The following is a 24,663-nucleotide window of genomic DNA, read 5'->3' as shown; positions in this document are numbered from 1 at the left end:
TATCTCAGGGAGATGAGTATGGGCTCGGCATCTGCCTGGGGGATAGCCAGACGGAGGTCCCTGGAGTACCGGCGGAAAGTGGACGCAGCGACGCGCTGCTCCGGCGCATGCTCCCATACCTGACCTGACCTTCACATCAGCTTTCTCCCCCCCTCCCCCACAAGCCTTCTTCCCCTCCCATTGGTCCGCAGCCGACGTGGGCGGGTCCACGACGTGGGCCACCCCCACCAAGCCTCAGCAGAGACAAGTATACTGCACAGCACTTGCATTGCATGTACCTTTTATGTACAAAGTGGTAACAACAGTAGGCACAGCTTTTAGAGATTTCATGTTACTCAAAATTCAGGTGTTTGAATTCTTCTGAACATCTGTTTTTCTTACTCAGAGTTTTTTTTTTATACTTCTTCAAGAAACTAGAAATGAGGAAGCTTGCTTACTTACTTCCACATCGTTCTACAAACCACAAAAATTCCCCGAACAAGTAGCTGGTGCACATCAACCCACACAAACTCTCACGAGCTCAATCTCTCACTCACACAGTGACTCACTCACACCTACTTCCACAGTGCGAAGCGGGTCCAGCGATTGGTTCACTCTGTTTGTCTGTCTGTACGTGTGCAGACTCCAGTCTATGATTGAGGAACTACTTCATTGAAATTGAACTTTATACTTAGAACATGAATCGGAACATGAACCTACAGTTTTAGCAGTACTTTAGCTCTGAACTGGGAAAATTGTCCCCCAACTCTCCCACTCCCAAGCCCACCTACTTCCACATTTCCATTTTATCTTTCCTGAAAGTTTTCTTCTATATCCATCTTGACCACCCTTGTCCACACATCCTCCCTGACCCCATCATTCCTCCCCACACCCATTGTTTGTCCAAGTCTCGTTCTATGTTGTCCTTCAACCCTGGTGTTGGTGTCCCCCCCCTCCTTTCTCCACTGTTCCTTTAGTTATGTTGCGATCTGATCCACTGAGTGCTCTTGCTCGACCACAAAATTTGAATATACAGTATATACAAAACAATAATAATAATAATAATAATAATAATAATAATAATAATGTTGAAGGATATGATCATTGTCGTTTTGTCAAAAACTACTGCATTAACATGTGATGTTACTTCTTCAATGTTCATAAGAGAACAATTATCCATGATGGCATAATATATGCATTCAGTGTGTGCTATATAGTGCGTTTTATTTCAGGGTACAGTGAGTAGTTCGACTCGAATTTCCTGTATCAAGGCGAGATTTTATTTCGATCAAGGAAGTGGTGCGGTTTTGGCAGAGGTACTCATATCCCACCCCAAACTCGATAAGGAAGTTGTCTCTTCGACTACGAGCAAAGTACATTTGAGACACTCTCCTTCGTTGCAAACTTCACATCCAGGTGAGTATTGTCAAATACCAAGGATTCTCAACACCACTTGTTCTCATCTCTTCCTGCTATATCTTTTGAGAGATTTATCCTGTGAAGTTGTTTGGTGAACTCAATATTATATCTGAGTTTCTCGCATTGGAAAGATATGTACAATATGTGTGACAGCAGATCATTGCAGGTGGAACGTTGAGGAATCATGAAACAGGTATGTTGGGAACTCAGAATAATAGTGACATGAACATCGAATAACCGCAATCGGAGATTATTATTATTTTGGATTGCTTGATGTTTTATGGATTAATCGTATAAGTTAAAGTGACTGAATTATCTCTTGTGTTTATTTAATTTTGTTTTCTTCTCTACCTGCAGGAAATGAAGTCCATTTGCTTCCTCCTCTGCCTGACACTATACACAGTCAGCTCAGATGACTCTGCATGGAGCAGGTGGAAAATGGAGCATGGTGAGAGCAGTGCAGTGGAACTCACCTGGGACATGTGATATCTTCTTGGTGATTCAGCATAAAGTGAAAGTGGATTTATTGAGAACAAATCTTCCAATTTTCCTCCTTCCAAGAATGAGTAATTGTTGTTTTCTGTCACCTCTCGTCCTGGGAAAGATTCGTTTTTGACTTTGTTTTTTTATCCATTCTACCCTTTGTGTGCAATATAGCTGATCCCTTTCCTTATCATATAAAACATCATATAAAAGAGTCATTGTTATGGTTTTCTCGCACGTTTTTATTTTATTTTATGTATACATTATCGAGGCTCGTATAAGAGCTAACATACAAAACACAAAACAATGGGAGCAGGAGACAATAGGAGTGACAGAGTCAAGCACAAAACAGTTGGGAATGGAGACGTTAGGAGATCTGTGGGAGGGAGAGGGATGTTGTGGGGAACACAGGGTAAATAAGAAAGACACTACAGTGACTTTCAGGAAGGAAAGCAAGGAATTTGAATGAGGTGGGTTTGGGGTGTATTAACGGGGGTAGAAAAGATCATGGTTTTGGATGGGGGAAGATAAGAGGTGGTGGTGAACAGCTGTTTGGATCTTCGGGGTTTTTTGCGTCTTTGGGGACTTTTGGGTCATCTGGGTTTTTTGGTTCTTTGGGGTCATCTTGGTCTTTTGAGTCTTTAGGGGTATTTGGGGTCTTTAGGGTCTTGGGTGTCTTAAAGGGTCTACAACGGTCGAAGGGGTCTCAAGGTACATTCCAATAGTACATAATTAATAGACGTATGTGTGTGAAGTCATGGTGTAATTGACGTTCAAACAGTATGTAATTCATAGACATATAGTCACACGGCTTCACCACCTCACGGCTTCACGGACCGACGGCTTAACGGCTGCACCAACCGTGCTTTTCATTTTTAGCTCACCTGGAATGTAGTTCACGGGAGCTTATGGGATAGTGCGTCGTCTGTCCGTCCGACTGTCCGTCTGACTGTCCATCCTCAAACACTTGCAACTTCTTCTCTGAAACTACACACACAATTTCGATGATACTTGACCACAAACTTCATCACCCTCGATATACCAAAGTTTATTCACGACATTAAAAAAAAAATCAGTGTCTAAGGTGGTGTACAGGAGGGGTGCTCCCCCTCCCCCACTACAAATAAGTATTTGCTATAACATTGGTTCATTGGTACATTTTGCTGATTCCATCGCACGTTAACTTCCTCCTCAGTATCATTATTCTGTCAGGTGAGCGTCCAGGTATATTTCCCCTATTTTTATATGTATCGACATTGATTAACAACACTGTATAAGGATGATGCCTCTATCAACATTACTGTTGTTATTGCATAGTTGAATATACATGTTTGGTGCGGCAGTTTTAAATGCTCAACAAATATGGTTAAAAATAAAAAATCCTTTTTTTTTTTTTTTTTTTTTGTATACCTTGGTCGAGGCTCGTATGAGAGCTAACACACAACTCACAGCAAGGAGGCATGAGACAAGAGGGGTGGGAGTGGAAGGGACAAAACATTGGGGAACAGACACAGGTGAACTGTGGAAGGGAGAGGGATGGGGATGGGACGGGGAACATGGCGAGGAGAAGATGGACATTACAGGGACTTTCAGGAAGGAAAGCAGGAGAATTGAAGGAAGTGGGCTTGGGTGGATTATCGGGGGTAGAAAAGATCGAGGATTTGGATGGGGGAAGATAAGAGGTGGTGGTGAACAGCTGTTTTGAAAGCCTGGAGGGAAGAATGGGAAAGAATAGAGTGAGGAAGTTTATTCCAAAGGCGGGAAAAAAGAGGAATGAAAGAGTGAAGATGAGCAGTGATTCGTGATTTTGGTAGTTTTACCAGAAGGGGGTTGTTGGCGGACCTTGAGCGCCCTGTGGAAATGTGGTTGGGGACAAATCGCAGAGAGAGCAGGGGGGCAAGGCTGGAGAGGAGTCGGTAGAAGACAGAAAGACCACCGACCAACCTGCGGTGATTGAGTGAGAGGCCCAAAGACTCAGCTTCATTGCGGGAGATGCCAATGATCTTAAAAGCCCTGGTTTCGACAGCGTGAAGTCGAGAAAGGTGGGAGGCAGGAGCACCAGCCCAGAGGGGAGAGCAGTACTCCATCAGGCTATGGACAAAAGCTTTGTAAGTGGTCAGGAGCTCAAGAGGGCCGAGGAAGGACTTAGCACGACGGAGGATTCCCAGTCGGCGACTGGCTTTTGAGGCAAGGTTGGAAATGTGACTTTCCCAGGAAAGATCATGGCAGATAGTGAGACCCAGAAGCTTGAAAGAAAAGACTTCTTCCAGAGGATTGTTGAGAAAGTGGATGGGGGGGTTTTGTAAACGGTCCTTTCGAAGAGACATAGTGAGAGTGTGAGATTTGTCTGGATTGAAAGACATGTTCCACGTGTTGGACCAGTTTGTGATTTTATCCAGATCTGCAGTGAGCGAAGAAGCTGCTGCTTGCCGGTCTGAGGGATGACAGATGGTACGGCAGAGGGTGGAGTCATCGGCAAAGAGAAATAGAGGATTTTCCAGAGAGTCCGAGAGATAATTGATGAAAACCAGAAAAAGAACAGGGCCCAGAACGCTACCTTGAGGAACTCCAGGCTGCACAGGAAGAGGGGATGAAAGAACTCCATTTAGGGCCACACGTTGACTGCGACAGGAGAGGAAGTCTGCGAGCCATGAGTGGAGATGGCCTTGAATACCATGGGCAGAGAGTTTGGTGAGTAGGGCAGGGTGCCAGACTGTGTCAAAAGCACGTGATATGTCCAGGGATACGGCTCGGATTTCCTGTCTGGCATTGAGGACCTCCATCCATTGATGGGAGAGCAGTAGCAGCATATCCAGGGTAGAGTGACCTGGTCTGAAACCAAATTGATGATTGGAAATCAAGCCATTGGAGAAGAGGAAGGATTTCATGTCTGAAGCAATGATGGATTCCATAACCTTGCTGATGATTGGGAGAAGGCTGATTGGTCTGTAGTTACAGGGATCTGTTTTTGCACCTTTTTTATGCAGGGCAGTGATGTTAGAAGATTTCCAAGCAGATGGCAGATGACCTTGGGAAAATGAGAGGGTGAATAGAACAGAGAGAGGGTGAGCAAGAGCAGAAGAGCAGGCTTTGAGGACACGTGGGCTGATGCCGTCTGGACCGGTTGCAGAATCTGACTCGAGGTTTGAAAGCAAGCTCTCCACCTTGTCAGGAGAAAAGGATACAGAGTCCAGGGACAGTTGGGTGCGACTGGGTAAAGTGGGTAGAGATAGTGATGGGTTTGGGACACAAGATTTAGCTGCAAACACCGAGTTTAGACATTCAGCTTTATCACGTGTGGAATCAGCAGTGCGGCCATTTGAGGTAAGGGAGGGGATGGAGGCGGAACAAACACCAGAAACAGATTTGATTAAACGCCACCAGGATTTTGAGGAGGGAGAGAGGTTTGAGAGTTCAGACTTGAGATGAGAAAGATGTTGTTTTCTGGCTCTCCTGAGGGTAGATACACACTTGTTCCGAGCTTTGTGGAAAGAACTGAGATTGCCCTCAGTTGGGTTTGCTTTCCATGAGGCAAAGGCAAGTTGTTTCAGGACAACTGCCTCACCACAAGCTTCAGTAAACCAAGGGCGGGAGGAAGGGTAAGACAACTGAACACGAGAGGGGATAAATCTGTGCATGAGGGAGAGCAAGTTTCTTTGAAAGAATTCCCAGGATGAGTTGATGTTTGAGAAAGTAGTGATAGGAGACCAGTCTGTAAGTTTGATGGCTGCTCAGAGACCCTGCCAGTCGGCTTGAGTGAAATGCCAGACTCGACGGCGGTGAGGTGGTTCTCTGATAACAGCCAGAGAGATGTCCACTTTAACAAGGACGTGGTCAGAAGAACCAATTGGAGCGAAGGAAGAGCAGCAGATATTGTCAGGGAAATTTGTCAAAATCAGATCCAGAAGAGATGGAGTACCATTGGTTGAGATCCGGGTCGGGAAGTTGACCGATTGAGTCAGTCCCAATGAGTCGCAGAAAGCTTTTGCTGATGTCCCATGGCAGGTGAGAGAGGTACCCACACCGAGCCAACTGGCGTGATGACAATTGAAGTCGCCACATAAGAGGAAGAGAGAGTTTGGATGAGAAGATAGAAGATGGTCCATGTTTTCGGAGAGTGAGGTGTAGATGGAGTCATCACTGTTCGGTGGACGGTACAGTACACATATAAACATGAGGTGGGAGTGGACGGGAAGCCGAAGCCAGAGGTATTCCTGGGGGTGTGGGGGAGTGAGAGCAGTGCAGGGAGAGTGAGGAATAGAGTCTTTGATGAAGAGAGCAACACCTCCACCAGGACGAGGCTCAGGTCTGTCATACCGTAAGAGGGAGTAACCGGGGAGAGATACTTGGGAGTCAGACACGTCTTGGGAGAGGAAAGTTTCTGTTAGGCAGATAATGTTTTTACAAACACAACAGTGAGTGTGCACTTAAATGATAGCCTGAACCAAGTTTCTTGGCATGAACTTTAAAAGCAAAAATAATTTTTGCACAGGGTAATCATAAAATGAATAAGTTTAAGCTTCTTTGGTGTTTGAGATTTTTTTTGTTGTTTTTATCACCTGGCGAGACGAACTTGTTGATGTTCAGAATAATGTTAATGCAAACATGTAGGAAATGCAGTTTTTTTGCATTCTTGTGTTTGATTTTTAATTTTTTTTAATGGAATCACCCCCAAAACAAGGCATAAAGCCACTCCAGGTAAGGAGCTAAAAAAAGAAGAGGAAAAACTGGCAAAACCCTCACCAAGTCCTGAAACAAGGAAACCTCTTCACAGGAGGAGAGGGGTAACTATGCCAGGTGGAAAAATAAATTTTCCTACCCCATGAAACATACTTCAAACATGAGAGCATGCAAGCATTGACAATCATACATTTGGTCTGAGTCCTGATCGTTTGATATTGTATGTTGGGGTATGGCTTTTTAGAGTACTGTAGTCAAGATGAAATTGCTTTTAATTTTATCAACTAGTATAGACTAGTTGCCACTTGAATCAAAGAACTTGCTTGAGGAATGAATGCTTCCTTGTGTGCAGGAAAGAAGTATGAAGACAAAGAAACGGAAACATATCGCCGGCTCATCTGGGAGTTTAACTTGGAGACAATTGAGAGGCACAATGCCTTGGCCGATCGTGGTGTACACAGCTTCCACTTGGGAATGAATCACTACGGAGACCTGGTGTGGGATGGGATCTCTGTCTGTCTGTCTGTCTGTCTGTCTGTCTGTCTGTCTGTCTGTCTCTCTCTCTCTCTCTCTCTCTCTCTCTCTCTCTCTCTCTCTCTCTCTCTCTCTCTCTCTCTCTCTCTCTCTCTGTCTCTCTCTCTCTCTCTCTCTCTCTCTCTCTCTCTCTCTCTCTCTCTCTCTCTCTCTCTCTCTCTCTCTCTCTCTCTCTCTCTCTCTCTCTCTCCTGCTTTAGGGACTTTTCCTGAGCATAATTTAGAACGCAATTCACTTGTTAGTATGATTATTATTATTATATTATTACTAGTGAAAAACCTGTCCTTACAGATGGGTTAATTGCCTCGGAGAGCAATGCTATGCGATACATTTTTACGTAGAGAGAATTGGGGTCCTCTCTCTGCCTAAAAATCCATTGACTATGAATTTGATTCACTGCCTAAAATCTCTTCATACACAACCCTGAGTACAATCACCAGTTTTCAACTCATTTCTACAACAGTCCAGGAGTACATGGAAGTCAAACACACAAACAAACAGACACTTCTCGAATTATATGCACCGCCTGTGCAAAGTTCTTAGACACATTCGGGAGTTCCATTAGATGAATGTTATGAGCATCAACAATTTACCCAAAGCCTCCATGAGTGTTTTCGACAATTTTAACAATGTTGACCGATATCAATAGAGCTTAGCTTGGGTAAGGAGAAACAAGCTCGTCATTTAGCAATAATTTCATTGATCAGAATCTCAAAAACATGTGATCACAACAATTCAAAGTGAACTGGGAAATGTGATACCTCTTTTGAGCAGAGTTGTAACAGCTAATCCATCACATTTACCAATCAAATCCAATTGATGACTCGTCAGGTGTTCCTCATCATTAACATCAGGTATTCCTCACGACACATCCATAAAGCTTGAAGCCTACTTTTCATAATCCAGAATACAGATCTATCAGGATTAACGTTGAATTTAAAATGAACCGACTGAAATTTCAGTAGATCACCATGGAATTGTGTTTCTGCATAAAGATGGTAAAACATTAAGTGAAATAGCTCACATAACTCAATTTTTTCAAGGTGTGGTATCTGAAGCACAATCCACAAGTACAGAGAAACATCATCTGAAATTGACAAATCCAGGGACTGGAAGACTCAAGAAAGTTTTGAACAATGATGAGCAATACTGGAAGTTAATATCCTCACGGAATAGAAAGAAGATGAACGTTGAATTGACAATAGAACTGGCAAAAGGCTCAGGTGCTCGTTGTCCATTCATCAAGAGTATGAAAGCCACTTTTGAAATCAAGAAAACCTTGGTTAAAAAAAAGGAACAAGACTAAAAGAATAAAATTGAAAAAAACACGGAAGTTGCTTCCAAAAGCAGGAAAAAGAGGAACGAATGAATGGAGGTGAACGGTGATCCTGGATTTTGGGAGTTTCACCAGAAAGGGTTTGTTGGTGGACCGTATGCATCCTGCAGGACCTGGGGGTGGGGGACAAAGAACGGAAAGAGCAGAGGGTGTAAGCCCAGAAAGTAGGTGGCAGAAAACAGAGAGAGACCTGTCTGCGATGGAAATGCGATTGGCCCATCGGCTCTGTTTACGGGAGATTCCAATTTTGATGGTCTTCGCTTCCACACCGTCAAGCTGAGCAAGGTGTGAGGCAGGGGAGCCAGCCCAGAGGGGAGATCAGTAATGCTTCAGTCACATTTGGCTCGGCGGCCGTAGGGTCTAAAAAAATCTACGGCCACTAGCAATTATAGGGCGGCCGCAGTATTTCCATGGTCACACAATGTAGCAGTCACATATTTTTATTTCTTGGGTAGCCGCAGGGGTATTTAGAAATTGTGGAGACCGAAAACGTGGGCGTGCCGTACGGTCTTTGATTTGATGTCGCACGGTGACCTGAGTGCGTCCCTGCGGCGGCCATATAATTTTCAAGGCAGACACAAGGTAGCCTCAAGGTGCCCGCAAGGTGACCGCAGGGGGGCCCTAAGGCGAACGTGGAAATAGTGCGGCCGCCGTAATTTTTTGGTGGTTGGCAAAATTCATTTTTCATTGATAAGAGCCTACGGAAAACGCACGAATAACGCAAGCCCACCGTACGCCCTACGTAGGTCGACATGGAACACATCTGCGTCATGGCTATGGCTTGTCGAATTGCTACGGCCAACCTAGAAATGAAAAAAGTTATAACTCCGCGCTTTAATTCCACGGAGACCCCTACGGCCTGTAAAAGATAGCCATACGGCGTAGGGTCACCCTGAGGCCACCTCAGAAACTCTGCGGCCACCGCACGTTTCTGTCAATTGGGGGGGGGGGAGGGTACGGCTGCCGTATCCTAGCCGTAGAGCAAATGTGACTCATGCTTTAGTACTCCATGAAGCTGTGGATGAAGGCTTTTCAGGTGGATAGGAGTTCAGGTGTGCCAAGGCAGGACTTTGTACAAAAAATAGGATGCCCAGTCAGCGGCTGAAATGTCTGATTAAACTGTCCAGTGAATGGTAACCTGATACACTGTCACACATTGTTGTGGGTCATATTCCAAGTTCCACTAACTTTTTGTGTTTAATTCATTAAATGGGATCAATTGGTTTTAACCTGGTATTTCTTGTCAATCAAGTTTGACTTGTTACTGTGGGTGATTGAATTTAGCTGTTGGGGGATTAGAATTGGGGAGTATTAGAAAACTCATGGCTGGGTAACCAATTTCCGTACACTTCATATTTTTGACTCCATAACAATGGAATTAATACAACGTTTTTGTTTCCTTATGCATGATATGTTCCTGATATGTTTCCAAACTCCTTGGCCAATTTCCCTGAAACTTGCTGTACCACATTTCACATGCAGAAGTTCAATGTCACGATAAAAGCTTTCAATTCCTCATCAGGTTGATGTAAAAACATGAAATAAGGACACTTTCCAACCATTGAGCATCGGACATCACCTGAGTCTCTCGACCAGGAAAGTGGGCATCGCTTGGACGACACATGCGTGTTCAAAGGTCGATTCTCTTGTCAGGAATCAAACCTATTGTGTTTTTTTTTTTAAAAATTGTAAGAAAAATGGAAATTAACATTCAAGGTGTCCACTGTCTCCGTGGGACTACACTGCATCTAATGAGTAGTCGCACAATCTTATACAACCTCAAACAAGGAAATGAGGAGGCCATAGAAATCAGTCATTGCTTTGTTGCACTCCCAAGTTAATTTATGCTATTGTTGTAAAATATCCATTTCTGGGAGTTTTTTTTCTGCGCATTTCTTCCCCTTTCTTCATCCAAGCGTCCCTCTGTTGTGTCCCTCGACCCAGTTGTGTTGTGTCCCTCGACCCAGTTGTGTTGTGTCCCTCTACCCAGCTGTTGGTGTTTCCCTCCTTTCCACTGCGTTCATGTATTTATGACTTTGCTTATTTATGATTTAATCTTAGCTAACAACAGTCTTGTTGATGCTTTACTACAGTGTAAACAACCTGATCTTGATCGGGTGACCGAACTTGTTGTTCAATAACGATCAAGTAACTTCTGCAGATTTCACCATTTTCCAAAGCAATTCTTCCTGGTGGCAAAACAAGCAAAGTCCTAATTTTGTTGTTGTCCAAAGGTGATGGCACACAATGTCTTGTTTTTTTTTTTTTGTGAAACGATTTCATCCCTTTCCGTTTTCATTCCTCACTACCCTTTCCCATAGTTTCCCGAAGAGTTTCGCAGACGATTTACTGGCTGCTATCTCAAGGATACAAGGACCAAATCCCACATGATGTTTGAGGCAAAAGTGACTGGACCTCCTCCAAAATCTGTGAACTGGACAAGTCGAGGTTACGTGACCCGCGTGCGCAACCAGTTTGATTGTGGTTGTTGCTGGGCCTTCAGCTCAGTACGTGAGGCCGGACAAACATTATGTATATATTTAGAGCCATCGGCCATTTTGCAACAATGTGATAACAAGAAACAGTCATTTGTTGTATTAATGTCTTCCTGAGAGTTTGCTTCAATATGCATCTTGTCTACCTTGTGCATCCTCCCCTACCACACTTTCCTCCTTCCTCCCCACATCCATTATTTGGATGCCTCCCTCTATTTTATCCTTCAGCTATGCTGTTGGTGTCCCCAATTCTCTTCACTGTTCCTTTTGTCCTGTTGCCACTTGATCCATTCAGTGTTCTAGCTCTTGCACAAGCCCTGACTTTTCAAAAATTATAAGAACATATGCAATACATGCAACCATACTGTAGTAATAAGTGTGGCAACTATGATTTTAGAATATCAGGAAATTTGGATGCCAGGGGAGGACACAGGGCATGACCAAGAGGGACACAGCCACAAATTCTCAGGAAGGAAAAACTATAAACTTGGAAAGAGGTGGGGATAGGGGAGAGGGGTTACCAGGAGTAGAAGACATCATGGATTTGGATGGGTGAAAGGGTTGTTTCCATTTGAGAAGAGAATATTGCATGAGAGTATCATAAATGTATTTCAGATGTTCAGGACAGATTTGTGTCCTAAAAACCTGCTCCTCTGCTGTTGCTCACCCATTCTCTCTGTTCTATTCACCCTCTCATTCGCTCAAGGTCATCTGCCATCTGCTTGGAAATAAACTCACACTACTGCTTTGTATAAAAAGGTGCAAAAACAGATCCCTACAACTACAGACCAATCAGCCTTCTCCCAATCATCAGCAAGGTTATGGAATCCATCATCGCTTCAGACATTAAATCCTTCCTCTTCTCCAATGGCTTGATTTCCGATCATCAATTTGGTTTCAGACCAGGTCACTCTACCGTGGATATGCAGCTTCTGCTCCCCCAACAATGGATGGAGGTCCTCAATGCCGGACATGAAATCAGAGCCATATCCCTCGACATATCGTGTGCTTTTGACACAGTCTGGCACCCTGCCCTGCTCACCAAACTCTCTTCCTATGGTATCCAAGGCCATCTCCACTAATGGCTCGCAGACTTCCTTTCCCGTCACAGTCAACGTGTGGCCCTAAATGGAGTTCTCTCATCCCCTCTTCCTGTCCAGGCTGGAGTTCCTCAAGACAGCGTTCTAGACCCTGTTCTTTTTCTGTTTTTCATCAATGATCTCTTCGACTCTCTGGAAAATCCTCCTTATCTCTTTGCTGATGACTCCACCCTCTGTCGTACAATCTGTCATCCCTCAGACCGGCAAGCAGCAGTCTCTTCACCCTCTGGACATCTGGATAAAATCATAAGCTGGTCCAACACGTGGACATGTCTTTCAAACTGGACAAATCTCACACTCTCACTTTGTCTCTCCGAAAGGACCAACTGGAACAACCCCCCCCTCCCAAATTTACTTTCTGAAAAATCCTCTTATAGAGGTCCTTTCATTCAAACTTTTGGGTCTCAATATCTGCCATGATCTTTTCTGGCAAACTCACATATCCAAGCTGGCCTCCAAAGCCAGTCGTCAATTGGGCATCCCCCATCATGCAAAGTCCTTCCTCGGCACACCGGAGCTCCTGACCACATACAAAGCTTACGTCCACAGCCTGGTGGAGTACTGTTCTCCCCTCTGGGCTGGTGCTCCTGCCTCCCACCTTTCTCGGCTTCATGCTGTGGAAACGAAGGAATTTAGGATCACTGGTATCTCCTGCGATGAGGCTGAGTTTTTGGGTCTCTCACTCTCTCACTGCAGGCAGGTCAGTGGTCTTTCTGTCTTCTACCGCCTCCTCTCCAACCTCCCCCCCACCACCTGCTCAGTCTGCTCTCTGTCCCCCCACCATATTTCCACAGGGCACTTAAGGTCTGCCAGCAACCCCCTCCTGGTAAAACTACTAAAATCATGAATCACTGCTCACCTTCATTCTTTCATTCCTCTTTTTTTCCTGTCTTTGGAACAAACTCCCACACTCTCTTCAATCCCACTCTTCCCTCCAGGTCTTCAAAACAACTGTTCACCACCATCTCTTATCTTCCCCCATCCAAAACCATGATCTTTTCTACCCCCCTTAATACACCCCAAACCCACCTCCTTCAAATTCCCTGCTTTCCTTCCTGAAAGTCCCTGTAGTGTCCTTCGTGTTTACCCCGTGTACCCCGCCCAATCCCTCTCCCTTCCACGGATCTCCTCATGTGTCTATTCCCTATACTACTCTTTTGTGCTTCCCTCTCCCGTCCCTCTTGTCTCCTGCTCCGCTTGTTATACGTTCTGTGTATTCACCCTTATACAAACCTTGACATTGTATATAAACAAAATATAACAAAGCAGAGGCAAACAACTATTTTGGAGTACTCGTACTAAGTTGAAACTGTGGGGTTAGTGGGATGAAAGCTGGAGGTAGAGAAAAGGAAAAAAAAAAAACAAGAACAGAAATGATGCAAGTATTTTAATTTTCTCATCAAAAGTTGGTCATGTGACCAATTTTTTAACATTCCGAGTTCGGGTTCGATCCCAACGTCTACATTTCTTGCTGTACTGCTGGGTGTGTTAGGAAATGGGTCGAGGGGAACAGTGTTTAGAATATGCAGTGATGAGGATAAAGCTCCAATTTAAACCCAATCAAACCATCTGAAATGGTGTAATGTTGTGTCTGATATGAATTAACAACATTTTGTATCAAGTGCTTGTGGCAGGAACGACATTTTAGAAATTTAACAATCAGGAATTTACAACCCTGGATAGTTTGTTAAAGTTTCAGTAGTTTCAGCAGTAGTTTGGTAAACCTGGTGCAGATGGTTGTGATGAGTAAATTAGTCATCGAGTACAAGTGCTTGGGTTGCTCCTCTTCATAAACACTGTCCCTTTCTAAAGCTTTCCCACTTCAATATGATTTTTGGTTTTGTTCCTATATCATCTTTTCCTCTCTCCCATATACAGAAGGTAAATGATAAACCTTTATATAATCTTCTTTCTCATCAACAGCAATTTTTGAAAGCAAGAAAACAAATTTGGACAACCTCAAAAGTTTACACTTGTAAACTGTAATCCGTCAGCCATTCCCTAATGTGTGGTGTTGGTTTTGAGTAGAGAGAGAGAGACATCACAAGCTGAACCAGCAGAATTGCTAACTCCTGCATTTACATTTTCTTGCATTTTCTGGAATAATTATTGGGAATTAATAAAAATACTTCTTTATGGAGCATTTCCTGGCTTCGATCAGCTGGGCTCAACCTGGTCACGGTCATTCTCATCGCAAACCTCACCCCCCACCCTCCCCCTTTGCACCCCCAACACCCCCACACCCACCTCCTATGTGTCTTGCCTGTTCCCATGCAGACTGGTGCTCTGTCGGGGCAGCATTTTGCAAAAACAGGGAATCTCATCGAGCTAAGTGTACAGCAGTTGGTGGATTGTTCTACAGACTTTGGAAACAAGGGCTGCAATGGAGGATTCATGCAGAGGGCTTTTGAATACATTAAAGTGAGCGGGGGGATTGAGTCAGAAAGCTCCTACCCATATGAAGATGATGTAAGTGCAAGTCCAATGGTGTTATTATACACAAAGTTAATCACTTTTTTTTTTCTCATGGCAAAATTGAAAACATTCATAAATCAAAATACCTCAAGCAGCACGAAGACGATAAACTCATGATTCTCTGTTTTCATTGATTACAAAATTAATGCCAATATGAAATAGTCATCAATAAAACGAGCAGGAAACTTATTCCAAATCCACCACTGCCTTGTGGTTCAGTTTTGTTTGTTGTTTTTTTTTTTACACAAAAGGCTCAGGGTTTAATAGGGTAAAGGCAGCAATCCTTTTTTGAAGGAGGTGGCCTTTGCATTCGTTAACCCATGGGCAGATTGTGGATGGCCATGCAGGCAGCTGTCATATATTGCCAGTAATGGCTGCATGGCCTTGATGCTAAGCAGAGGATTCTCCGATGGAGAGTAATGGCTATGATCACCTGTCTCGTATAGATGACACTGCCCGAAAGAAGGTAATGGCAAACCACTTTTGCAAACCACTTCACTTCTTTTCATGCCAAGAAAACAACCATGATCAGAAATCTAAGAGATAAAGCTATGGTGCTGGCTGATTAGTCCCCCAGGTTTGAAAGCACCCAAATGGATACTGGGGAAGGGCAAAGTGCTTTGATGAGTAGGACTGGTGGATATGATGGGACTGTATCAAAGCAACAAGGAAATCTAGTTCCTGAGGTCGCTAGAACTGAAAGTCACGCTTAGCTTCTCATACGTTCATAAAATTGGAACAGGGAATGTTAGATCAAGGAATCAGGGGGAGTTGGATGTTATAAAGGGAGTGATGGAGAGGACGAGAACTGAAAGTATGGGGATAAGTGAACTTAGTTTGACTGGAATTGTTGCAGTTTCAATCTGATTATTACAAAGTGTTATTTTCGTGTCACAAAACTTGTAAAGGAAATGGAATGGCAGTAATTTGCAACAAGAAGATGGGCAAGATCAGTACTGGGTACAACCCAGTCAATGATAGGTTAATATCAGAGCAGTTGAAAGGACATCGAGTGAACACCACCATCATTCAGATATATGCTCCAACTTCTGCTGCACATCAAGATTAGAGAGTTCAACCCCACACAGTATTATTATTTCATATGCAGCCTATGGCTGCTCGTTGTATCATTGCTGTGAGTGTGGCTGTACCGCTGATGCAGTGCCCCCTGTTTCCAGTAAGCTGGTACTCATTTTACTGACCTCAGAAGGACAAACGGCTGAGTTAACCCACCTGGTGTTATTTAACGGATTCACAGGGACTCAAACTCAAGACCCTAAGATCTTAAGCCAGCCACCTTTACTGTTAAGCCAATACCAAGTTTACAATGTCCATTAAATGCACTGATGCTGAAACAGAAACTGTCATGCTTTGGACACATCATGCGTGCAGAAAACAAAAGTCTTGAGAAATCAACTATGCTGGGTATGGTTGAGGGAAGAAGAGCAAGAGGCAGACCTTATATGTACTGGATGGATAGGGTCAAGGCTCCAACCAAGCCATCACTGCCAGAGCTTTGGGGAGCAGTGCAGGATAGGAATGTTTGGAGAAATCTGATCATGAATGTCACCAGAAGTCGGACACGACTTGACGGAACTGGATAACTTGTCAATAAAAAATAAAGTATTAAAGTGACCCCAAACCATTTTGGTTCCACAACTGCAATTGTTGAATGTAGGATGAGAGACAAGGCCTACTGTCGCTAAAACTAGATTTGCAGCCCAACTTGTAAGCTGTGTTCAGCGTTTTGTTTTGTTGGATAATATATGATGCATATTATCATATATTTCTAAGCAACACTTGTGAGCAGCAAATTTTACATGGAATAAATATGTTGGAATAGATTTCCAACTTTTTCTTATTTCACTGAAAGTAGTGCTCCAAGGACTGTTATAATGGTTTCCTTCTTTTTTATGTTTCAGGATCTGAAATGCAGGTTCAACAAGTCCCTGGTGGTAGCAAAATGCAAAGGATATACAGACATTCAAAAGGGCAATGAGACAGCCCTAAAAATTGCCGTTGCTACAATTGGACCGATCTCCGTCGCAATCGATGCTTCATCCGATTCTTTCCAGTTTTACAAAAGTGGTAAAACCATGGGACTGGGAAGTAACACGTTATGGTCGAGCAGCCTATGGTAGTGACATGCAGCACAGTTGTACATAATCAATAACAGAGGTGAAAGTCTTCTCCTTCCTCTTCTTCTTAGATATATTTAACGGCCCTTATTATTCTCACCTTGTGGGGTCAGCCAGGTGGAACAATTCCAGACCAACTCTTTCTGGAACTAGCTGGCCAGGCCTGACATTTGACAGAAGGTGGCAACAATTTTAAATTTGTTTCAGATGCCAGCGATAACTTCCTTTATCTCCATGAAAGATACCATGGGATATTTAATGTCTATCAATGCCTCAAGTGCTGGTAGACAGGTCCTCTGGCTTAATGTCATTCCGATGGATGGCACACATGCTCGTGCCTCATCCAGCATGCGAAACACCAGGTCAGGGTGATGATTATCGCTCGATCAACATTCAAACCCAGACTTATAGACAGCTCCAAAAATAAAAATAAAAAAAGTGTCCATACCTCTAAGCTATCCTGCCACCACTAGAAATCCATTGTGCATCACAACAATGAAATTAAAAATTAATTGGAAGACCAATACATTTATACTGTATATCATTTTCTTTCAAGAAAAATGTAAACTGATGGGTTTGCATGTTTGCTTACTTTCAGGTGTTTATAATAATATAAACTGTTCCCAGTCTACAAACCATGCTGTCTTGGTGGTTGGATACGGTGAACTGGATGGAAAAGACTACTGGCTCATCAAAAACAGGTAATTTTAGGCTCACTCTCATTTACTTGAATTCATTTTTCTTTCTTGGGAAAAATATTTCCATGTTCTATATAACGTTTCATTTGAAAAACCGAAAAAGTTTGCCATTTATGCAGCAAATATAACTTTAGTGAATTTCACACAGGCAGAGAGGGTGTGTAATGAGCATCTGAAATAATCACATTTTCTATTTGCTGTGAAAGTTAGAATCATAAAACACATCTTCTCTACTCTTTAACCAAGCACATAACATATTATAACATCCTATAACAAACCATTACCTTCATTCATTTACAGTTACCTTTCCACCCATCAGCCGCCGTACACCTAGGCGATGATTCCTTCAATGTCAGCTTTTAAATACAAAGCACTGTTGTGATTGTTGGCAACAGACATTAGGAGGATAAAAATGTTTGTAATCTGGACAATCACTTATGTGCTCGACATCTCTTGGAGGGATAATCACTTCCAATGAGGAAGTGAGAAGAGAAGGTGAACAGAGGACGGCTTCTTCAGGACCATCAAGAAAATAAAATACAAAAGATTAGGGCACAATGTAACATGTGAGTGAATGAGACTTGGCTAATAGTGAAGAAAAGAGGTCGAGGAAGAAGAATGTGTGAAGACAATTGGAAACTTGAACAGCACTTGGTAAAGTGCATACCTCCGCCAGGCTGAACAGTTTACTTTTTGTATCCCACTCACAGTCCGGATCTGGATCCAGACCTGAACCAAAATAGAATCGGCTTGTTCTTGTCACCTATCCAACCTGTCCACCAAGTTTTGTCATAACCCGTCCCAATGTTTTGAAATACTGTATTGCGCTATGAGGGCCGTACCGAAAGTCGTAAACACATTCAATGTACAGTGAAACAAAGGTATATGTAAGAAACCTGATATTGTCAACAGTAACTGTACATACCACATTACTTTTCTACAAAATCTCCAGATTGATCCACACAATTCTGCTAGCGCTGCACGAGATTATAAATCCCACTGCGGTCGAAGTCCGTTCTAACACTTCGCAACCAGCTACACGCGGCTATCTGGACTGCCTCGTCGTTTTCATAGTGCTGGCCTCTCATATGATCTTTCAAGGACCCGGACAGATGGTAGTCAAAGGGTGCCAAGTCCAGACTGTATCATGGCTGTGGGAGCACTTCCCAGCCATTCTTTGAGATTTCTTCCAATTTCAGATGTGTGGTGTGAGGTCTAACATCGTCATGTTGAAAGATGACAGCTTTTTTTTTTTTTTCCTCATCGGACGTTTGTCCCAAAGTACATGTTTCAACTTCATGAGCATCTGAACGCAGTGTTACATGGAAGGGGCATGTGAGGGTTTCATAGCTAGACTGTGGTAAGTGTAACATGGTCGATGTATTTTGAGTGGGTTAGATTGACATGTATCAGGAACCTGTCAAAGTAAGTCATCTTGTTGAATGTCACGCTGAGGAGGCAGCATATGTAATTTATAGTCAGGATAGGGTAATATTGTATGCGTAAACACCTCTTGTTTGTGGGGAGGGCCAGGTGAGGACTTCCCATCATAAAAAGGCACACATGCCACATGCTCCAAAAAGGCCAATCACGATCCCCTTGGCCGATGTGTCGTGACGGAATGCACTGTCGGGCCCGGAAGCATGGAAAGACAATTGTTTTTATTGGGGCCACCCTCTGGGTGGGGTGGCCTCGAGGAGAAATCCGCCAAGAAGAAGGACGAGGGACCTGGAGAAAGGGTACACCAGAGCTTCCGGCCTGCAGGAGGACTGGAGAGTGAATAAGAAGCACCTAAAGAGAGGGCTGCCCATCCCGAGGTGCTCAATGTCGCTGGGGCTCCTTGTGACTGGATTGTCTAGTCTTTGAGCTCACTTCACTGGCGTACTTCGTCGTTGGCTTATGTTGTTGTTTGCTCACTTCGAGTCTGGTGCTCTGTTTCATCATTGCTTAGGAATAACGGCTCTCTGAAAGCTGGTGCTGTTCTTTGCTTTCTTCCCTGCACATCTACAAAGGAAAGTCCTCACCTGAAATTATCTTATTTGCATAAGTGTGATCTGTGGCACCCAGTGTGGGTGAAGGTTTTATTTCTTTCTCATCCTTGTACATAAGTTTGCATGTCCCCATTTCCATCTTTTTGTCTGTTCATTTGCATGGTTTGTTCTGAACTGCTCACTCCATCCACCTTTTCCCCAATATTCTTGATAAATAAACCATTTAAAAAGGTAACAAACAGTCCAATCCTTCTGCCTCCTGTGTGTGCGCTGTCAATTTTGGTTCATTTCGGTGACCTTGGGGAACGATGAAGGTTAGATTAATTAAAGTGAACACAGCATTGTAAGTAGGTTAGAAACCATGCGGCCATTCGCGGGACAAAAGGTCTCAACGCAGACAGCCTGTATTAACGGAGGCTGTCTGACATGACAGCCTGTATTAACGGAGGCTGTCCGACATGACAGCCTGTATTAACGGAGGCTGTCCGACATGACAGCCTGTATTAACGGAGGCTGTCCGACATGACAGCCTGTATTAACGGAGGCTGTCCGACATGACAGCCCATGTTAACGGAGGCTGTCTGACATGACAGGAGCAAGAAGCTGTGTTGATGGTTTCCCCTTTGGGCAGGAGCAAACAGTATGCATCCCTCAGCATCCCAGAAGATGGTTCCCATAACTTTGCTGTTGGAAGGTACTCTTTTGGCCTTCTTTCTTGGAGATGTGGAGTAATGCTATTCCATGCTTTGCTGCTTGGTTTCCGGGTCGAAATGGTGGAGCCAGCTTTCATCACCAGTCATGATACAGAACAGGAAGTGATCGACCTCGGCAGCATGTCGTTGAAGCAACTGTGATGACACATCCATACATGTGTTTTTGTGTTACTCCATAAGCAAATGGGGAACCCAACAGAAACAAATTTTCGATATCCGAAGGTCGCCATCACCAGGAACTTGTGCCCTTTTTCCCATTGAAACAATGTCCTGACATTCGTGGATTTGACATTTGTGGCATTTCTCAGGAGCGCATTCCCCCCCCCCCACCTCTTGAATCTGACTGTATATTGTCTTTGGCCCTAATCTCTCAATGGTGAAGAATCACTTTAAAAAAATTCTAGTATCCGAATCTGTGTCCGGATCTTCACCGAGATCTAATCAATTTGTCTATGTCACAAACCCAACCTGTCCACCAAGTTTTTTTTTGTTTGTATTTTTCCGAATCCCTCCATAATGTTATGATATATCATGCTCACAGACAGACAAACAAACAGGGATGAAAACATAACTTCCGTCCACCTTTGTTGGCGGAGGTAATAATTATGGTTCGGCTGCAGCACTAGAGATACATACATTGGTCACCAACTGAAAAGGATGGAAAAGAAGGATATAGAAAAACTTTAATTTGGATCACAAGGCCATCTCTACTGATTTGTTCCTCTTTTTCCCCCCACCTGTGGAACCAGCTTCCACATTCTCCTTAATCTCACTTTTTCTCTCCAAATCTTCAAGACAGCTGTTCACCACCGTCTCAGATCATGATTCACCTTCCAAAACCATGATCTTTTCGACTCCCATTTACCATCCCCCCCCCTCCGAGGCTGCTGTTGGCATAGTGGTTAGGGTAGCGGCTTGGGATCCAAAAGGTCCTGAGTTCAATCCCCGTTGGCCGCTTGAATTAATACACACCAGGAGGTTGACTCAGCCTGTCATCCTTCCGAGGTCGGCGAAGTGAGTACCAGTGTACTGGGCCGGTGTATGCCCGGGTTAGAATAGGTGTACCATATCCCTGTGTCGTAAGAAGCGACCAGGGTTGCGTCAGGAAGGGCATCCAGCGTAAAACCTGTGCCAAATCATTACGCGGATCATAACGGATGATCCGCTGTGGCAACCCCTAATGGGAGTAGCCGAAAGAAGAAGATGATTTACCGTCCCCCCCCCCCCGCCATCCTCTGCACCCACCTCGTTCCAATTTCCATCCAGTGTTTCCTTCCTGAGAGTTTGCTTCTTTCTCGTCCATCTCATGCATGTTCCCCTGCCCATCATTCCTCTCCACACTCATTGTTTGTCCAGGTTTCGCTCTACATTGTCCCTCAACTCTGCTGTTGGCATCCCTCCCCCCTCTGCCTCTCTCTCTACTGTTTATTTTATTATGTTTCATCATCCATTTTGTGGTATTGCATTTCCATGAGTCTTGACCTTGTATGCAAAAAACCCATAACTAGGAAAATGCTTAGATATTTGGAATTGTCATCCTTCATAATTTTATTAATTACAGATATTGAGGCAAATGGAAGATTAGAATAACAGTGGGCAAAGGGTCAACAGACACAAAATGGGGAGAAAGGAAAATAGTTGTTGAAGAACAAAGGGATGTTTGACAACACAAAAGGAAGAATTGTGGTGAAGGGGGTCATATTTCTTTATTCTCTTAATCTTTTCCCAACATCGCCACAAACTTTTGTAATGCCATCACAATGCAACACAAAAGCCCCAAGCAAAAGTATCAAGACAAATCTGTTCACACCTGCCTTTCAAGGGAGCTCAGAACTCAGAAGTCCTATAGTTTTTATACCATGGGTCTACTTTGTATCTTGGGTCAACGCGCTGCTCCGACGCGTGCTCCCATCCCTGACCTGGGTCGACTGGATCTCGTCAGTCGTGTTATGCAAAGACAATAAGGATGTAAAGTGAAACATTTGATAATCGTCAAACAGGATAATTCTCAGCATTTGAAATTTTGAGTTTTGTTCCCTTCAAAGTACACATAATGCACATTTACATTTACATGTACAGTATACCTTATATTCGTTCACTCATAATTCATGTTCATGAATAAGTTTGAGTAAATGAATAAGTTATCTGGCTTAACTCATGCAAACAGTTGTCATTTTGTTGGCGCAAGTTACAAATGAAAATATTCACCGAATGTCCGAATGCATGTCCATCTTGTGTTTGCAGCTGGGGTGTAAAGTGGGGAATGAACGGATACGTGCTTATGAGTCGAAACAAGAACAATCAGTGTGGAATAGCAAGTGATGCTGTTTATCCCCTCGTCTAGGTATGAATTTTTAAAGTTTACTTGTTTGGATTTCACTGCATCATTAATTACTATGTGCCCGTACGTGCAAAAAAAAAATTAAAAAAGAAGAATTGTGACGTCAATTGTGACGTCATAGCACAGTGTCCTGTCATTGCTTTGGCAAATAAATGGCCATAACTTGGGAACCACTTGTCCGATTAATATCAAACCTTGAAAAAGGCACATCCACAGGTCCCCAGCAATATATCTGGCAAGTTTCAATTAGATCGGACCAGTGGTTGTCGAGAAACAGCGGTCACAGACACACACACACACACACAGACACAGAGATTGCTGGAATTATAGATGGATGCAGATTTATGAACAACCACAAAAACGACAACAAACTGCTCAGCACATCTCATTATTTTTATCAGCACATTTTCTTTTTTTTTTTTTATTTATTCAAAAACTTATCCGATCCAGATCTTCACCAAAATCTAATCTATCCATCCTTGTCACACACCAAATCTTTCCAACAAATTTCATCCAAATCCGTTCATAACTTTGATATATTGTGCTCGCAGATAGACGTGCATACAGACAGACAAACGGGGGTGAAAACATAACCTCCGTGCACCTTCGGTAGCTGGGGAAACAAAACCACCGGCACCACCATACCTCTGAAACACCAGGATGTGACAGTTTCGAGCTGGATCAAGATTCTAACCCAAGCTAGATTGTTTAGAGACGAGTGAGTGTACCTCCAGGCCATCCTGCTAGCTCACAATTAACTTTAGTTTAATTTTAGGCTTACCTGGAACGTAGTTCCAGGGAGTTTATGGGATGGCCCATCGTCCGTCAGTCAGTCCGTCAATCCGTCCACAAATACAACTTCTTGTCTGAAACCACACACACAATTCCGATGAAACTTGACCACAACCTTCCTCACCTATGATGTTCCAAAATTTGTTCACACATTTAAAAAAAATCGGGGTTGAAGGGGATTTACGGGGGGGAGGGGGGTAGGGGTTGCCCCCCAAAATCGGTATTTGCTATAACATTGGTTCATTAGAACATTTTGCTGATTCCATCCCACGTTGACTTCGTCCTCGATATCATTATTCTATAAGGTGAGCACCCAGGGGTATTGCCCCTATTTTTTTCGAATCTAAATTCTAAAATGTTCATATCTTGCATGTTGTTGTTTTGTTATTCTCCTGTTTTTCAGTTTCACACTGTCATGGCATGAGAGTGGAAGGTGCACAATGTCCATCCACTCCATAACCTCAACTTGATTTTCATTGTATTTGTGTTCAGTCATCAAACCGAACATTGTAAAATATACGAGCAGGATTGTAGAGTGGAGAAGCGTTTTGGAATGGCAGTGTGTCACACAAGAATCCATCTACATATGACGTACACTAAAATGGTGGAACTTTTTTTTTTTACCCCTTTTTTACCCCCAACTCCAAACGTTTCCTTACCCCTTGTTATCCCCTCAATCCTTTCCTTTTCACGCCTCTCCCTTCCACACATATGGTATATGAAGAACAATACCAATTAAATGGTTTGACAGTCAGGAATATACAATCACTTATACAATGTTAGTATAAACTGGTGTTTATCACATTATACATGTGTTATATTTTGTAATCATCGTTTGATTCTAATTTCATTTTGTTCATGTTTAATCACCACGTTGTTTTTCTGTATTTTCATTTTCATTTGCTCGTTTTATTCCACATAATGCAATCAGAAATTGTTCTGCAAAAATAATAAAATCTGTTGTTCAATAATTCCACAACATGTTCACTGACACTTACAATGTCCTCCAACCCTCCGAGAGCATGCAGTTGGGACAAAACCTGCAGGTGAGTGGAAATTAATTTGTACAATATGTAAAAGACATTTCATAACCATCTCTTTTAAAGGCAACCACGGAAACGGTATCTGGTATTGGTGGTTGAGAGAACATGGGAAGGTTGTGATCACATCAGGAGATTTATTGAAATAGTTTCACACTGCTTATTACCATGGTACTACAAACTACTGTACATAGTTTCATGGCAGCAACAGCTCTTCTTCGTCCATGTTCATATGCAGCACAAGGCTGCAGGGTAGCATGATTGGTTGAGGTCATGGCTTTGCTTCCTCACCCTAACAGCCCTCTGCTGGTTAGAGCAGGAATTTGGAATTGGCCATGGTCCCGGTGATAGCTGGCCTACTCTTCCTGAAAAATAGAATGTAACCTTTAACGTCCACCAACGAATGCTGGCAGACGGGACACCTGTTTCACGTCCATCTGGGGATCTGC

General features: G+C 43.4%; 1 protein-coding gene across 4 annotated transcripts; it reads left to right on the top strand.

Annotated features, from left to right (window-relative positions):
- Positions 1-1,256: 1,256 nt before the first annotated feature.
- Positions 1,257-24,153, top strand: LOC147010506 (digestive cysteine proteinase 2-like). 4 transcript variants are annotated; one of them, XM_085858920.1, is made up of 10 exons: positions 1,276-1,395; positions 1,565-1,591; positions 1,756-1,846; positions 6,914-7,056; positions 10,753-10,938; positions 14,304-14,495; positions 16,424-16,589; positions 17,238-17,340; positions 22,286-22,385; positions 23,578-24,153. In XM_085858920.1, the coding sequence occupies exons 2-9, from the start codon at positions 1,583-1,585 to the stop codon at positions 22,383-22,385; spliced, it is 990 nt and encodes a 329-aa protein (XP_085715046.1). In that variant the 5' UTR covers positions 1,276-1,395; positions 1,565-1,582; the 3' UTR covers positions 23,578-24,153. The 4 variants fall into 4 exon arrangements, with proteins under 4 accessions (XP_085715047.1, XP_085715046.1, XP_085715044.1 ...); XM_085858918.1 differs by having other exon boundaries at positions 1,555-1,591; XM_085858919.1 differs by having other exon boundaries at positions 1,299-1,395; positions 1,552-1,591.
- The last annotated feature ends 510 nt before the right edge of the window (positions 24,154-24,663 follow it).

Source organism: Eptatretus burgeri, chromosome 16, assembly GCF_056783735.1.
Source record: "Eptatretus burgeri isolate ZD-2024b chromosome 16, Ebu_testis_v1, whole genome shotgun sequence".
NCBI lineage: Eukaryota > Metazoa > Chordata > Myxini > Myxiniformes > Myxinidae > Eptatretus > Eptatretus burgeri.
Note: the sequence above shows the minus strand (reverse complement) of the source record. Positions and strands in the feature narration are given on the sequence as shown.

Coding starts and splice junctions, on each gene's coding strand:
- LOC147010506 (XM_085858920.1), top strand. Junction 14,496..16,423: donor CCTACCCATATGAAGATGAT/GTAAGTGCAAGT, acceptor TTTATGTTTCAG/GATCTGAAATGCAGGTTCAA. Junction 17,341..22,285: donor TACTGGCTCATCAAAAACAG/GTAATTTTAGGC, acceptor TTGTGTTTGCAG/CTGGGGTGTAAAGTGGGGAA.